Below are 15000 nucleotides of genomic sequence, written 5' to 3'. Positions count from 1 at the left end.
AAGTATCAACTGACAATGTGTCTTGACTTCTAAAATGACCGTAGCTCCATTTAATATTGAGTAGGGCCTAATTAGAAAATGTGAGTAGAAGGTGACCATGATGACATTTTACTCCATTTTATCGATGCAGAAATGCATCGTCAACGAAATAGTTTTCCTCTTTTGATGTTTTGTTCTGTTGGTGGCTTTGCCAGTCAGCGCTCGATGTGGTAAGTCTTAACTAAGTAGATTAATTATTTTACAAAGTTATAAGGAGCTAAAATAGAATTTTGAATTTTTCAGGCTTCTCTATGCAATTGCTTAAATTGCGTTCATAACTGCGAAGATCATAGCTTCACTTAATCAGATTTTGTTAGTGACCATTGGCCAATCAGGTTTATGTCATCAAAGGTAAAATGTCAATGAACTGTCTATCAAATGCGCAAAAATTAAAAACGAAGTGTTTTATTGTGGACAAATTAAAAGGCCTAATGAACTAGAGCGAAGGACTAGCGTGTACTTTATCTCTGTAAAACATCTAGGGTGAGTACTAAAAAGGTTTAATACGGGGAGCCTCCGCTCCCCTTACCCTTTTATATACCATTTTGCCAGAAAAGATACCCCTTTCGTATACCTTCCATTGGAAAGTAATGAAAGGCCCTTTTAAATACCTAAATGACAGATTTCCCTACCCTTTCATATCGTTCGACTAGTGAAATCCCTGTCCTTTCATAGACGTGAAACGTAACCTGCGTAACAAGCGTTCCTGTTCGACAGAAGAGGTCCGAAACGTTTTTCTGGAAACTGGCCGCTCGAAAGTTGGGACAAGAGACTGAGGGAACGCTTGCAAGAAGACCCCCTATTCTTTGAAAAACCCGTTCAGCCTCGAACGGGGGCTTCTAATTGGTGCGGCACAGTCGTAATGGATTGCCAGGTGACAAATTTTGGACCAAAATGTTTCTTGTTAGTTCTAGCGTGACGGAGACAACGGCGGAAGATGTGGAAGGTTTTGAATCGTGTGTTGAAGTTGAGCGAATCGGTTCTCGGTTTTACATTGAAAAGGGAACAAGAACTGTCAATGCGCCATATCTTTAACTTTATAGATGTAATGGCTGTTTTGCCAACAGAATTCAGAAAAAGCTTAATTTTTCAGATGTTTGTCATGATGTACGAAATTCAATTCAAAAAAAAAAAAAAAAACCAAGAACAGGTGTTCGCGCCAAAACTCGGGCACATGACACGTTGCGTTACACGTGATGGACTGACCTTGGTACTGTTTTTGAGTTTGTGTTATATTACGTCGTTGTCGTTTGTTGAGAATAAATCCTCTCGAAAGTTTACTGTTTTTGTCGGCTTGAAACTACCGATATGTTCCGGAACATCTTTTAGAAGAGCGAGGTTCATGGTACGTAACACTGAACGTTTGCTTTTATGAATTTTGGTTTGATATGAAGAGTTTGTGAGTTGAAATGTCGTCGAATGAACTTGATCATGAACCCGACCACGTGCAATATGTGGACGAATAAGAAATGCGTGTCCCCGTTGGGCCCAGCCGTTCTGACAATTTTCGAAAGGAAAAGGCTAAGAGCAAATTATTTCGCGAAAAGGCTTCTGAAGTCGTGAAGAAGCCGAAGGAAACTAGCCGCGAAAATTGAAGAACTCGAGCGGGCCAGGGAAGAATACGAATTACTTTTGGAACTTGAAGGATTGCAGGAGCACCTCACGCTAACGGAAAATGCCGCCGAAAGGGCAAATTTGTGTCTCGAAATCATTGAAATTTCGATAAAAAAGAGGTTGGTAGTTCAGAGGCTGGTAGTGAATATGCGCCCTCGCACCGATTTGAGTCAGCCAGCGGTCATGGTGCACCCTCGCGTGCCAGTGAAAGTGAGAGGCGTGCACGTGTCAGTCATGGATCTACAAGTTGAACAAGCAAGGAGAGAAGCTCAACGTCGACTGGAAGAGGAGCGCAAGCGAGCCGAAAATCTCGAACAGGAAAGGCAATTGCAGGAACACCGACGCATAAGAGAACTGAAATACGAAGCCGAAAAATTGCGATTAGAAGATCAGCTTGACATCCGTACTGAAGGTAAAGGGGACCCAGAAGGTATTGAGAGTCGTTTGCGAGATTTTGAAGATGCCGAGGAGGAAACTGTTTACCGTGACATTAAACCCCAAATATCGGAAAATGTAGAAAATCGTGAAAACGCAGATGTCCCTTTACCTCAGCAAAATGAGAAGTTGCCGTCTCCGATTAAATCGTCCACTTTGTGCAAGCAGACTCCCCAAATCGATCAAGCTTATTGTGACACTGAGGAACGCCTCAATGGTTTGTGGATCAAAGAGCTCCCGGCTAAGCAGCGTACAACTGGAGAAACGAACTTACACTCAACCCCAGCGTTCGTGTCCTTGTTCAACAACGTCACATGACCTAAACACGTGACAAGTGTCAGGACCTACATAATGTAACGCAACTCGAAATGTCACTAACATCTTTTCCCCTCCCGAATGACAGGGGATCTGAAATACTTTACTTTAGATCATAGTTCTCCGAAGTGTTCTTATTACACATTAATCCTCGGTCTCCCGAATCTCCAGTGGAGAGAGTCTGCTCATTGGTGGCTTAAGGGTCTTGCCATTAACCCGTACGTTCACCACTCGCACAAGGCCGTCAGGCCCAGGGTTCGTCTGCTCAATGCGCCCAACATTCCACAGTCACCTCACAGTTCCAGGATCAATAACAATGACAACATCTCCAACCTGCAAATTGTGGTTACGGAAGTACCATTTCTGTCTTGATCAAATCTGCGGTAAATATTCTTTCATTCATCGGTTCCACACGTGCCGAATGAGCTCTTGTAGTCTTCTCAAGCGCTTTCTGGGATTAAATGGCTTGGTGTCAACGCTCTCCGGTACAAAATCACCACCTGTCTGCCCGATCAGAAAGTGATTTGGAGTCAAGACACGGTCGTCGTTAGGGTCATCACTCACAGCTGTTAAAGAGACTTTCTACCCCAATGAAGATTGTCTCCAACTCCTCGTCATTAACTTGTGCATCACCGAGTACAGCAAAAGTAGCTCGTTTTGCTGACTTGATCATAGATTCAAATACTCCACCAAAATGTGGCGCTGCAGGTGGGTTCCATTTCCAACTCAGTCCTATATTGGAGGTCATCCGTTGTATCTTGTCGTGGTCTATAGCAGAGACTAGGTCTCGCAGTTCCCTCGATGCGCTTACAAAGTTCGTTCCATTGTCACTTAACATTTGCTGTAGCCATCCTCTCCGAGCAGTCATTCTAACAAAGGCGTTAAGAAATGCATCAGTGTCTAAAGACGACGCCATCTCTAAGTGGCAACAATGGGTCTTCAAACGGAGAAACAAACACAAATAGCGCTTAGCTCGCACTCTCCCACGTCCTTGCTAGGTTAGGAAAGGTCATCCAAAGTCTACTGCAAAGATCTCGAAAGGTCTGGAGGATTGCTGCAGTCTAACGGCGCCATTTGCTGGCTTGCTGGCTTTGATCGAAGTCGTCTTGCACATTCAAAGCATTCTCTCATGACTCTTTTCACTTGTTCACGAACAAGGACCACTAAGTATTTTTCCCGTACATGATTAATCGTATAGATAAGCCCCATCTGATGACCCTCTAATTCATGGTAGTACTTAACGATCAGTCCTGTGACATGATTCCTCCTCTTCGGGAGTATGATTGGACACTTTAGATCATATGGGAGATCATCCGCATGTCGTAGTCTGGTGTTGCACCTCATAATGCCATTAACTGATACTGGATTAAGCGGTGCCAAAGTACTTCCTCTTAGGATTTCCTTATTCCTTCTCAATGCCTCTATCTCTGATGCATACACCTTAGACTGAACCTCCCGAATGATAAATTCCTCAGCGTTTTGAATCTCCAATGGCTTCAGTTCACCCTTCTCTCTTTGCTCAGCTGATTTTCTACAATTCTCTGTAAAGCGGCGCACTCATGCTGTCTCACGGACCAACCAATTTCCAGTTTTCCTTTTGTTTTGACTCGATACCATTTCGAGAATCTTGAGGGGCCCAATCGCCACACTTCTCCGACTCTAGCCGCTCCTTCACCTTCTTCAATTATTTGGTAACTGATAGCATCCTTTGTCCCTGTTTCTTTTGTTCCTTTAAGTTCAAGGTTCTCTGTTGACGTTGGCTTGTCAAACTTGCACTCTGGCCAGTCTTGTTTTGACTTCTTGAAAAATTCGGACCCATTCCACCATAAGTCAGCGTGTGCTCCTCTACTGTCTCGCCTCTAGTTCCAAAGTCGGCGGGGTTTACATCCGTAGGAACATAGCGCCACTGATTAGGAGCGGAGAAGTCATGAATGTCTCCAAAACGATGGGCTATGAACGGTTTATACTCTCTACTCTGACCTTGGATCCAGTACCCCACATTTATACTGTCCACCGAATAGGTCACTCCTTTTGTAGATATCTTAAGTGCAGAGCAAACTCATCTCAGCAAACTTGTCTTGTTAATCGTAATCCGATGAGTGCACCCAAGAGTTCTAATCTGGGGATGCTCACTGCTTTCAATGGTGCAAGCCTTGACTTCGAAATAATCAATCGAGTAGTGATATTGCCATCCTCATACACATGACATGCGTAAACTACAGCTGTATATGCGTTCTCTGACGCGTCACCGAATGTATGAATGCTCAGTTCTTCCATCTCAGGACTTGGGTTTTTCAAACACCTTGGGATATTCACAAGTTCAAGATCCTCCAATTCTCGAAACCACTTTGTCCATTCTCGCTGATGAGGTGTCGACAACAGTTCATCCCAATCTCGTGCCTCCAGCCATGCCTTTTGTATCAACAACGTGGACCTGATTACATACGGTGATAAGAAACCTAATGGGTCGTAAAACATTCCTCTTGGTGAATTCAACTCCATCTTACTGTAACTAGTGTCTAAAGAAAAATTCGGCAGCTGTGGCGGCCCACCGAACACCCAGAGTCTTGCTTATTGGCAATTCTCTCTTCTCCAGGTCTATCGCGGAAGTCCTGTCTTCTTCCGCAACGTCAGCAATTACCTCCGGTTCATTCGAGATCCATTTACAGACATGAAATCCAGCCAAGTCCCCTAGCTCGCTAAGCTGCTTTCTTGTTTCCTTCGCATTCCACTGTAGGTGCGGATGGTATCAGATCATCCATGTAACAGTGTTCCAAAACTGCATTAGCTCCCAGTGGGTAAGTCTCTTTGTGACGGTCTGGCATGATGTTGCCAAGCGAACTGCACACAAATTGGGCAGTAACACCCTTAGCCTGCGTAGCAAGCGTTTGCGTGGGGTTTCCGCGTAAATTTGGATGTTTTGGCAGCGCGAAAATTGGGACAAGGGCAAAAAAGAAAGAGGGGGGAGGGGGAGAGGAGAAATTAACTTGCAAGCGTCTCTCCCCATATTTCAGAATGACAGGAACAGTACGCAAGGCAATACTCCTCTGTGCATGTTCTTGCACTGTTTCATACGTACTGGACTTGTTTTCCACTGCCATGGGTGTGTCAGCCTTTCCCTCCATGGACCCAGAAGCTACTTTCTCCTCAGGAAGTAACCGATGGTGTCTGTCCTTGCATCCCTCAATTCCACACACTCTGTTCCAAGTACATGAGTCACCAAGTTGCCCTTTCCCCAAGCAACGGAAACACAGTCCAAATTTCTTCGCCTTCTCCCACTTCTTTCTATATTCATTCCCTTGAACATATCACATTTCCAAATTGAGTGTTTTTGGTTGCACACTTTACAGGGACGATCACTTTTCTCTTCTGTGGTCCCGAAGTAAGACTTAGTTGAGCTCTTTCCTCGTACACTTCCAACATTGGACAAACCATGCTTATTTTCTAATGCTTGTACCTGGTACTCTGCTTCCTCAGCAACCGAGCCACGCAGCTCTTCAAGAGACTCCACGCTTCCCTTTTCTTTAATCCATCGGTAGTACTGGCTGAGTAGAGCGTGAGGGAGCTTTTCCAGCACAATTGCATACAGTGTTCCTCCTTCCAGGTCAGAATATACTTCTTATTTTCATTTAAAGAAACCACAGTCCTCTCCACTATGTCGGCAAATCTTTCTAGCTCTCTTGGATTATCAGCGTTTACTGGCCTCATCTTACGTAGCTCATCGATATGGGCTTGAACCTGTCTCCTGTTTCCCCCATACTTTCGATTCAACCTTGCCTTAGCCGCTTCGTACGCATGATCCGAATAACCAAGCCCTTTCACCGTTTCGGCCGCCTCTCCTTCTAAACAACTTTCGAGCCGCAACATTTTAAACTGAGCTGACAAATTTATTTCATCCACACAACTGGAAAAAGCTGCCGACTGATATTCTTTCTTGTCGCCCGAAAACTTTGGGATGAGCTGTTTGTTGGCATCGACCACGTGACCATCTTTGCCATGTGCGCCCTTAAATGTGCCGATCGAGTAATGTGTTATTTCCTTGAGTTCGCTTTCCTTGCTGTTACTTTGCGATAAGAAAAGCCGAGCTTCCTTTGTCTCGTTGTCCACACGATCTATCATTTTATCCGCTTCATCACCTGTTGAAGTTGCCAGCGATGCATGCTTATTTTCTCCGTACAAGGTTTGAAGCGAGTCCAACAGCTCCAACAATTCATCCCGTCGCTTGTCGATGTCCTGTGGCTTTTCAGTGACATTTTCCTTGTTTGGCGTTTTCGTCGATAATTCCGTCGCTAATTTGTTCAGAAGCTTCGTAATACTTGTCTTGAGGGTTCTTTTTGCCTTCTTTAACTCTTCTATTTTTCCATCCATAATTCCTCGAGTTTAGTTCTCGATATAATTCCTGCCAAATGTTCCCACGTTCTAACGAGTCCCTTAAAAGTTCCACAATACTGGTTCCGATTACAGTCCAATCGTTACACTGATGCAAAGATCCGGCTCCCGAAGGACCAAACTGTAGTTTCTATTCCTAGACTGTAAGCTTTTAACGAAACAAAACTATTTCGACAAATTTCGACAAGTCTCGAGCCAAGTTCCATAATTGTCCGAGTTCAACAACGTCACATGACCTAAACACGTGATAATTGTCAGGGCCTACATAACATAACGCAACTCGAAATGTCACTAACATCTGTTATTGGCTAATTTGTTAATAAGACGTCAATCAGCGTGTGTCAAGTCAACCATTAAGAGGTGGGCGTTTTTCAAAAAAGGGGGTCTTCTTGCAAGCGTTCCCTCAGTCTCTTGCCCCAACTTTCGGGCGGCCAGTTTCCGGAAAATCGTTTCGAAGCTCTTCTGTCCAACAGGAACGCTCGCTACGCAAGCTACCTGAAGCGTGAAAAAGGTATCCCTTTACGGATCCCTTGGAGCTGAAAAGGTTAAGAATACACTCGTGAAGATCATTCTGTTCTAATTCGACAAGAGCAGTAAAATTATAATTTCCAAGTTGTATTATGTGCTGTCTCAACAAACTTACTATAGTAAATAAGGGAACGCGACAAAGACGGGCCGAAAACAACATATAAGTGACCGAGAGGAATTTTTCTACTTTTAATACCAGCGACGTGCACGATTTACAAAAAACAGTACTCAAGCTGGATTAAAAGTCTTTCATAGCTGAAGGGTTTTTGTAAGTCCTTCCTTTAATCGATCTAGCAATTTCTGTTGAATTTATAATAATCAAAGTGCCATTGTCGTTACTCGTGGATATGAAAGTTACCGCGATTGTTTAAAATTGGCAGGCTAACGTTTTCTTTATGCATTAGCATTGATAGTTGGATAATTGTGTAACAGCATGGTGGGCTCTCATATGCGACTAGATACCCAAAATAATGCATGTATATGAGGCAATCCCCTTTGCTGTAATTCAACCCTGTGAAATAAGTATACCATTTCTCCAATAGGCATAAGATTACTCCTTAACACATCCTCTATAAAGAGCTGTACCATGTGTTCAAAGTTCGTTGCACAAATGACAGGGTAATTTTGAATAAGAGTTAACTGAATATAGTGTAATGTGAAGTGCTACACGGCCAACGTTTGTATAAACGTAACCTTTCCTTAATTTTGAATAAGGTCTGGTTTTTGTTGCCAGGTCATATTGTTAATTTCATCAGGTTTAGCAAGTAGAGCAGATCCATTCAGTAATATTAACACTTTTTGTGCCAGTTATACATTCCTTCAATAAACCTTGCAAATATTTATCACTATACTTGATACTGTTACACTTAGAAACAGATGATCTGAACCATAACTGATCACAGCAAGTGCATACATATTCAGGGCCATGTGTTATCTTATCACGAAAAAGACTGAATCACTTTTGACATGGAATGCCTAATAGAGTCTTGACCTTGACAAATTTCAGTTTGGTTTAGCCTTGAGCTCTGCATAGCTTCCCTTAAATGGTTTTATGCTTTTCTGTTTAGGTCTCTGATATGTTCTGGATTGCTTTTCTTTTCCTATTCCCTTGCTGCTTAAATATTTTCAGATTTTTTTTGGCGTTTTGCTCTTTGCTTACTCTTCAAGTGATTTTGTCTCTTCCGCTTGATAGATTCTCTCATGTAAGCTCTTTTTTGCCACTACTTTGTAGAAATTATTACTGACAGTCACATCATTTTTGGCCATCGTTAATTAATCGATGATTACCAGGCTCTGAATAATTGCTGACATTGGTAACACCGCTGATTTCATAACCTGAAATACTGTCATAATAATAATCTAACTGAAGTGCTGAAACATAGTGTCTTCCATCTAGATGTCCAGTGTTCACAGTAGTTCCCTGTTGTCCGCTTATAGGACTGATAACAGTTACTGGTGCCCACCCCTCAATGGATTCATTTATATGTATAGTAAACAATTATTGGATGAGGTTGAGCATGATATCATAGTGAGTCAGATGTATAATAATAACATTTAATACATTGCAAACTGCTTGCACATAAAGTGCATCCTCGCAATCTTGCAAGACCCAGGGGATCGCGAACCGTCACAGGACCCCAACCCGGACCACTCGATTCGGAGTCGTGCGCACTAACCATGAGGCCACCGCGCATTCCACAATGACCCCTAATGGTTGTTTCAAAATTGCGGAACGTCAGGGTCCGGTTGTTCGAAAGCCGATCAACTTAATCCAGGATTAGTGTAAACTTTTGTTTCATTTTTTTAACTTTTTGGTAAAAGTTTCTTTTGTTCAATTTTTTTTTTCAAGATTAACTTCTTCTAATATAAAGTTTTGCCGAAAATCAGCGTTAAATTAAACAGCATTTGGGAGTAGAGAAATAAACTCCTTGGTTAATTTTTAATCTGGGATTAGCGTTAATAGGATTTTGAACAACAGGGCCCAGGTCAAAATCACGAGGTAAATCAAACTTCCAGAATTAAATTCCGAAAATTTTCTGATCCATGCAAGAAGGAGGATGACTTTATGGTCATGGCTCTATGCCCAAGTTTCCCGAAGATTGCCTTGAACATGGTGTACATACAGACATACAAACCTTTAATTATTTTAGCTCGGATTTCCGGCAGAGTAGAACTATTAGATATACATTGTAAATGTATGTCCTACATTACTAAGTTAAATGATCGGTCAAGTATGATGATTATCCGGTCTTTCGAATCTTGTTGGGAACACCAAAAGCAGTTCACCATACTCTTCCAAACATTATCGCTGCAGTGGACAAGAACATGTTCGTTTATCAGCCATGCATAGGCCGAGCATGGGATAAACTGAATGACCAGCATTACTATTTATTAATTTTTAACGATATTTCCCGGCGTTTGATTGGTTTATATTCTTTTAGGCGTAAATGGTATCGTTCCTTTTCCCCTGAAAATTAAAAACTTGCTTCGTAATGTGAGAAAGAAATCAATGATGCGATAAATACTTCTCCTTAGCCCTTTAAAGAGATTTGAGAGAGTTTTGAATGAGCAATAACATTTCTGTCGAATTCGGTTTTACGTATGATTTTATGAACAACGATCTTAAAATTTTCTGAAACTGTTGGCTCAAGTCCTCGATCGTTATAACTCTCCTAACTGCCTTACAATGGCACATAGACAGAGTTTGTTGAATCCTTAAAAGTGCTTCTTCGCTATGCCTTATGATTGAACTATAGAGTACCTCACTTTCTTCACCAACCAATCAGAGGCAAGATAAAGATCCAAAAAGCCCGCTCTCGTGCGTTTTCGTGCCACTGGAATCTACATCGACTTCGGATTGGCTCACTACATTGCGCGCGCCTCTTACGATTGCCGATTGGTCAGTTTGAATTTCAAAACGCTCAACTTGAAATTGCTCCAGTTCGCTATCAAGGGCAAGCTACAGGTTTTCTTAAAGTGGAATAGCGGCCATGTTTGCATCAGCAGGAGCGCCACCGCAAAGTAAATTTCTCACGCCGGTGCGGAAGCCTTGCATGCGCATGGCGTAGATGATGGGATTTACCAACGAGTTTGATATGAAACATGTTAGCGCGAACATTCGCAGGTGAAACTTTACAGGACTTTTCAGCGAAGTGAAATCAGGATGGAACAAATCCAGACATATATATGTTATAACAGGCAAGAGAGTGATCAGGGAAGCAACTGTAACAGCAAACAAAATGGCGGATAGCTGGCGCTCTCTCATAATAACTCCGTCGTCGAGGCGGTTCATTCGCGGGCAAAACGAACCTTGATAAAAATTGAAGTGTAGCAAATGCATACAACAAGGAGAAATAGTAAATAGTATGCAATATACAGAGCGGAATTTATCACTAAAGGGATGTTCCCGCGATCTTGAAATGGCATTTTTCCTAACGTGATTTGAAGAGCTTCTCTAATAATAGCTACTCAGCCAAATGATCGCTATAGTGACGTAAGTAGACGCGTCTGCTTCATGAATAGATGCCTGGAATAGACGGTAATTGTGGCATTGGGCGCGCGTTCCAACGAAGAGGACAGCAAGAGATTTGGCAAGCGAAGCAAAGGAGGAAGATATGGAGAAATGCAAATTTGATTCAGATTAGCCCAAGAAACTGTCATCATAGGTGTACCCCCAGGAATCACAATGTTCACCGATTCGTTCAATCTGAAGGGGAATGAAATACACCCCCGCCAAGAGATCAGTCATCTGTAATGATTTCGGATAAAAAATGTAAAGCGACCTCGGCGCTGCATCTGGCGCTGTGTCATGAATTCCGCCCCATGGTGATAAGATTGAGGACCACTATCGACTACCACATTCAGATATTAGCACAACGATCCACGGAATGCATTCTGATGAGGCGAGGAGTGAAGACAACTTCGGGTTTTTTGTTGGTCGCATTTCTGGTGTCACTACCAGACATAGTTCTTTACTGAAACCCACCTGAAATAAAAAACAAAGTTAGATTTGTCAGACAGAAAACCTCTGTCCCACATTCAAAAGGATTTCAAAGCAAAGCTAGTTGAGTACAGATCTCGCCTAGTGCATTGCTGTCCAAGTGGCACGTTGATATTTAGGTAGGTTTGCTTTTGCAGACGTAGAAATCTTATTCTATAAATATCGATTGACGTGTACGCGCCCCGAGATCTTTGTTTCAAAAGAAAAACTTCTTAAGATGTAAGGGTCCCAAATATTGTTTGTTTATACCTGTGTACATTTTGGAGTTAGTTTTACACGCAACAAGGGGATATGTGATTTATTTGGACCGAGGAAGCAAACGAGGTCAAGTGAATCCTAGATTGCTCTTACTTTAACCAGCTCATTGTTTTTTACATGAGTGAATAATCAACTATGCGTAACAGTAATGAGAATGTTCGGGACTCTTTCATTTATTTTTATTGTATGGGACTTAATATAAGAGAGTTTTCAGTTTGTTTTCAAGGTCGCTTAAAATCTTTACTTTCCAAAGCTTTGTAATTTTAACATGCAAATAAGTATATCCGTCTCCTCCCTGCTAGCATAGATCTCTTGCCATTTGCGTTTGCCACTGGGCTGACAAGTTCGGGAAAAGAAATTTCTTGCCATGGGTTGAAACTCTCTGTGATCCAAACCGTCCGTCCACAACCTTGGACTGGCACCTCTTCAAAACGCATGCTCCAAAATGTATTTGCAGTTCTGTTTCTTGAGCACACCGTGTCCCGCGTTACTGCATTTACAGACCTTTCCTGGGTTTACGCAAGCCCACACACAAGGGAAGTACCACGCCGTTGAGGGATTCGGTGGCGAAGTTACCGCCGCGCATGCCCAACACAGTGAGTTTCGACCCATGGCAGAAGTCTCTTTTCCCGGTACACTACAAACGGAAAAAACGAATGACCTGCTACACGCAGGGAATTGGTCCTCTTTGACGTCTTGAACAATGAATTTGACAAAAAAAACAATTTACGTGGCAATCTTATTATACTTGTGTCACGTGATTCAGTTTTATCCAATGAGAGCCAGGTCGCAAAAATTATTCGGTGGAATAATCCTGTGAGGGAGGTAGTAGAATAATAATGGAATAATAAGAATAATAATAATAATAATAATAATAAACGGGTCCCCGAACCCGAATGAGAATGGAAAAATGACCCCTAATAAAGTCAGTAAAGTCACTAGCTTACGAGCCAGAAGGCTCATTAGGGCGGCGCTTATCTCCGGTTTCCGTAGCATGAAGCGACTAGGAGTATTTATACTCCCCCCTGGATGGGATGCTAGTCCATCGTAGGGTTACCCCCAGCATTTCGCCGGTACCCATTTAAACACCTGGGTGGAGAGAGGCACCGTGAGAGTAAAGTGTCTTGCCCAAGAACACAACACAATTTCCCCAGTCAGGACCTGTCACGTAATTAATTATATTATTATTTTTTTGTCACCAGTTTGTAGATAGTTTTAGCCACTCGTCTTGTTCGTTAGTGTGAGTGTTAACTATCTATTGTACGATTCCCTAGTGTATTATTATGTATTATCTGATTTAGTGTTATAGAACTTCTTTTAAGTGTTGTAATAGACCCTTTGCATAAATGGCAATGTACATCCTAAGCCTCACATTCATGTGTGAAAAATCCTTTGTCTAGAAACATAAGTACGAGGCTAAGGATGTAGAAAGTATTGTTATTCAAATTAGGCGCCATATAAGCAAAGGGTCTATGTAGTCATCTAAAAAAAACCATGTTTTGTCGTAATTTGAATAAATTAGTTTAACTATATATGGATGTAAAAAGTCGTGGGCGTGGGTTTGGTTGTTGAAGTGGTGCAAGGTTTGTTGTTGACAAGAGGGAAGGCCAATTTTAGAAGAAAGTGGAGGGCAGAAACGCTCAATCAGTCAAAAATGCTGAAAGTCTTTAGCAGACCCCAACCGTACATCAAGACAAAAACCCCTTTGTCTACGGTGGAGGAACGAGCGAGGAGAAATGGTTTTACTGTACCGCTCTTGTGAAAAGAAAACGGAAAAGCTGAGCGTTGGTTTTGACAAAAGCGCGAAGCGCAGGAAATAAATCGACGGTCGAGCGAAAGAGGATACGTACTTACAGTACGGACCGAGAAGCAAACGAGCCCGCTAATTTAAGATTAGAATACGGCCCGCTAATTTAGGTTTTAAGCGCGCGTACTATCTGAGAGATATAATAAGGTGGAGGAAGGGGAGTGAGTTGTATTGGTTTGTACCGCGTTTTAGAGTGAAAGCGAAAACGGAAAAACTGTTTAATATTGTAAATATTCAAAGTAGAGTATTTACAGGAAAAATAGTGTTGTCATTTAAATATATAAACAAGCATAAAGAAAATCTAAGCACGATTAGTTAATTTAGAGATAGTCAATTGTACTAAAGTTGCATTGTTGTTGACTGAGTTTTTATATCTTTTTATCAAAAGTAGTAGCGTTTTATTGAAAAATTCAACTGTGTTGAACGGGTTATTGCGAAGGGGTGTTGAAGTCGGCGTTTGTCTTACACTTAGTTTTTCCTGTTCGCTCCTCGCAATCTTGCGAGACCCAGGGGATCGCGAACCATTCACAGGACCCCAACCCGGACCACTCGATTCGGAGTCGTGCGCACTAACCATGAGGCCACCGCGCCTCCCACAATGACCCCTAATGGTTGTTTCAAAATTTGTGGAACGTCAGGGCCCGGTTGTTCGAAAGCCGATTAACTTAATCCAGGATTAGTGTAACTTTTGTTTCATTTTTTTTTTAACTTTTTGGTAAAAGTTTCTTTTGTTCATTTTTTTTTTCAAGATTAACTTCTTCTAATATAAAGTTTTGCCGAAAATCAGCGTTAAACAGCATTTGGGAGTAGAGAAATAAACTCCTTGGTTAATTTTTAAGGGATTAGCGTTAAAGGGATTTTGAACAAACCCGGGCCCAGGTCCAAAATAAAGAGGTAAATCAAACTTCCCGAATAAAATTCCGAAAATTTCTGATCCATGCCAGGAAGGAGGATGACTTTATGGTCATGGCTCTATGCCAAGTTTCCCGAAGATTGCCTTGAACATGGTGTAACATACAGACATACAAAACCTTTAATTATTTTAGCTCGGATTTCCGGCAGAGTAGCACTATTAGATATACATGTGTAAATGTATGTCCTACATTGCTAAGTTAAATGATCGCGTCAAGTATGATGATTATCCGCGCTTTCGAATCTTGTGGGGAACACCAAAAGCAGTTCACCATAACCTTCCAAACATTATCGTTGGCGGTTGCAGTGGACAAAGAACATGTTCGTTTATCAGCCATGCATAGGGCCGAGCATGGGATCAACTGAATGACCAGCATTACTATTTATTAAGTTTTAACGATATTTCCCGGCGTGTGATTGGTTTATATTATTTAGGCGTAAATGGTATCGTTCCTTTTCCCCTGAAAATTAAAAACTTGCTTCGTAATGTGAGAAAAAAATCAATGATGCGATAAATACTTCTCCTTAGCCCTTTAAAGAGATTTGAGAGAGTTTTGAATGAGCAAAACATTTCTGTCGAATTCGGTTTTACGTATGATTTTATGAACAACGATCTTAAAATTTTCTGAAACTGTTGGCTCAAGTCCTCGATCGTTATAACTCTCCTAACTGCTTTACAATGGCACATAGACAGAGTTTGTTG

At 41.9% G+C, this 15000-nt stretch overlaps 1 protein-coding gene across 1 annotated transcript; it reads right to left on the bottom strand.

Moving 5' to 3' along the window:
• Window positions 1-3423: 3423 nt before the first annotated feature.
• LOC137971196 (uncharacterized) lies at window positions 3424-4905 on the bottom strand. The gene is made up of 3 exons (XM_068817960.1): window positions 4477-4905; window positions 4079-4262; window positions 3424-3944 (listed from the first exon to the last, which is right to left on the bottom strand). The coding sequence occupies exons 1-3, from the start codon at window positions 4903-4905 to the stop codon at window positions 3424-3426; spliced, it is 1134 nt and encodes a 377-aa protein (XP_068674061.1).
• Window positions 4906-15000: the final 10095 nt, after the last annotated feature.

Source organism: Montipora foliosa, chromosome 1 (genome assembly GCF_036669935.1).
Source record: "Montipora foliosa isolate CH-2021 chromosome 1, ASM3666993v2, whole genome shotgun sequence".
Taxonomy (NCBI): domain Eukaryota; kingdom Metazoa; phylum Cnidaria; class Anthozoa; order Scleractinia; family Acroporidae; genus Montipora; species Montipora foliosa.
This window is presented reverse-complemented; position numbering and strand designations above follow the sequence as displayed.

Excerpts from the sequence above, each read along its gene's own strand:
- LOC137971196 (XM_068817960.1), bottom strand. The coding sequence starts at position 4,905 with ATGGAGTTGAATTCACCAAGAGGAATGTTTTACGACCCATTAGGTTTC. Across the intron at positions 4,263-4,476 it reads GATTACGATTAACAAGACAA|AGGCGAGACAGTAGAGGAGC; the intron begins GTTTGCTGAGAT and ends CTTTGGAACTAG. Across the intron at positions 3,945-4,078 it reads TTACCAAATAATTGAAGAAG|AGAATTGTAGAAAATCAGCT; the intron begins GTGAAGGAGCGG and ends GCCGCTTTACAG.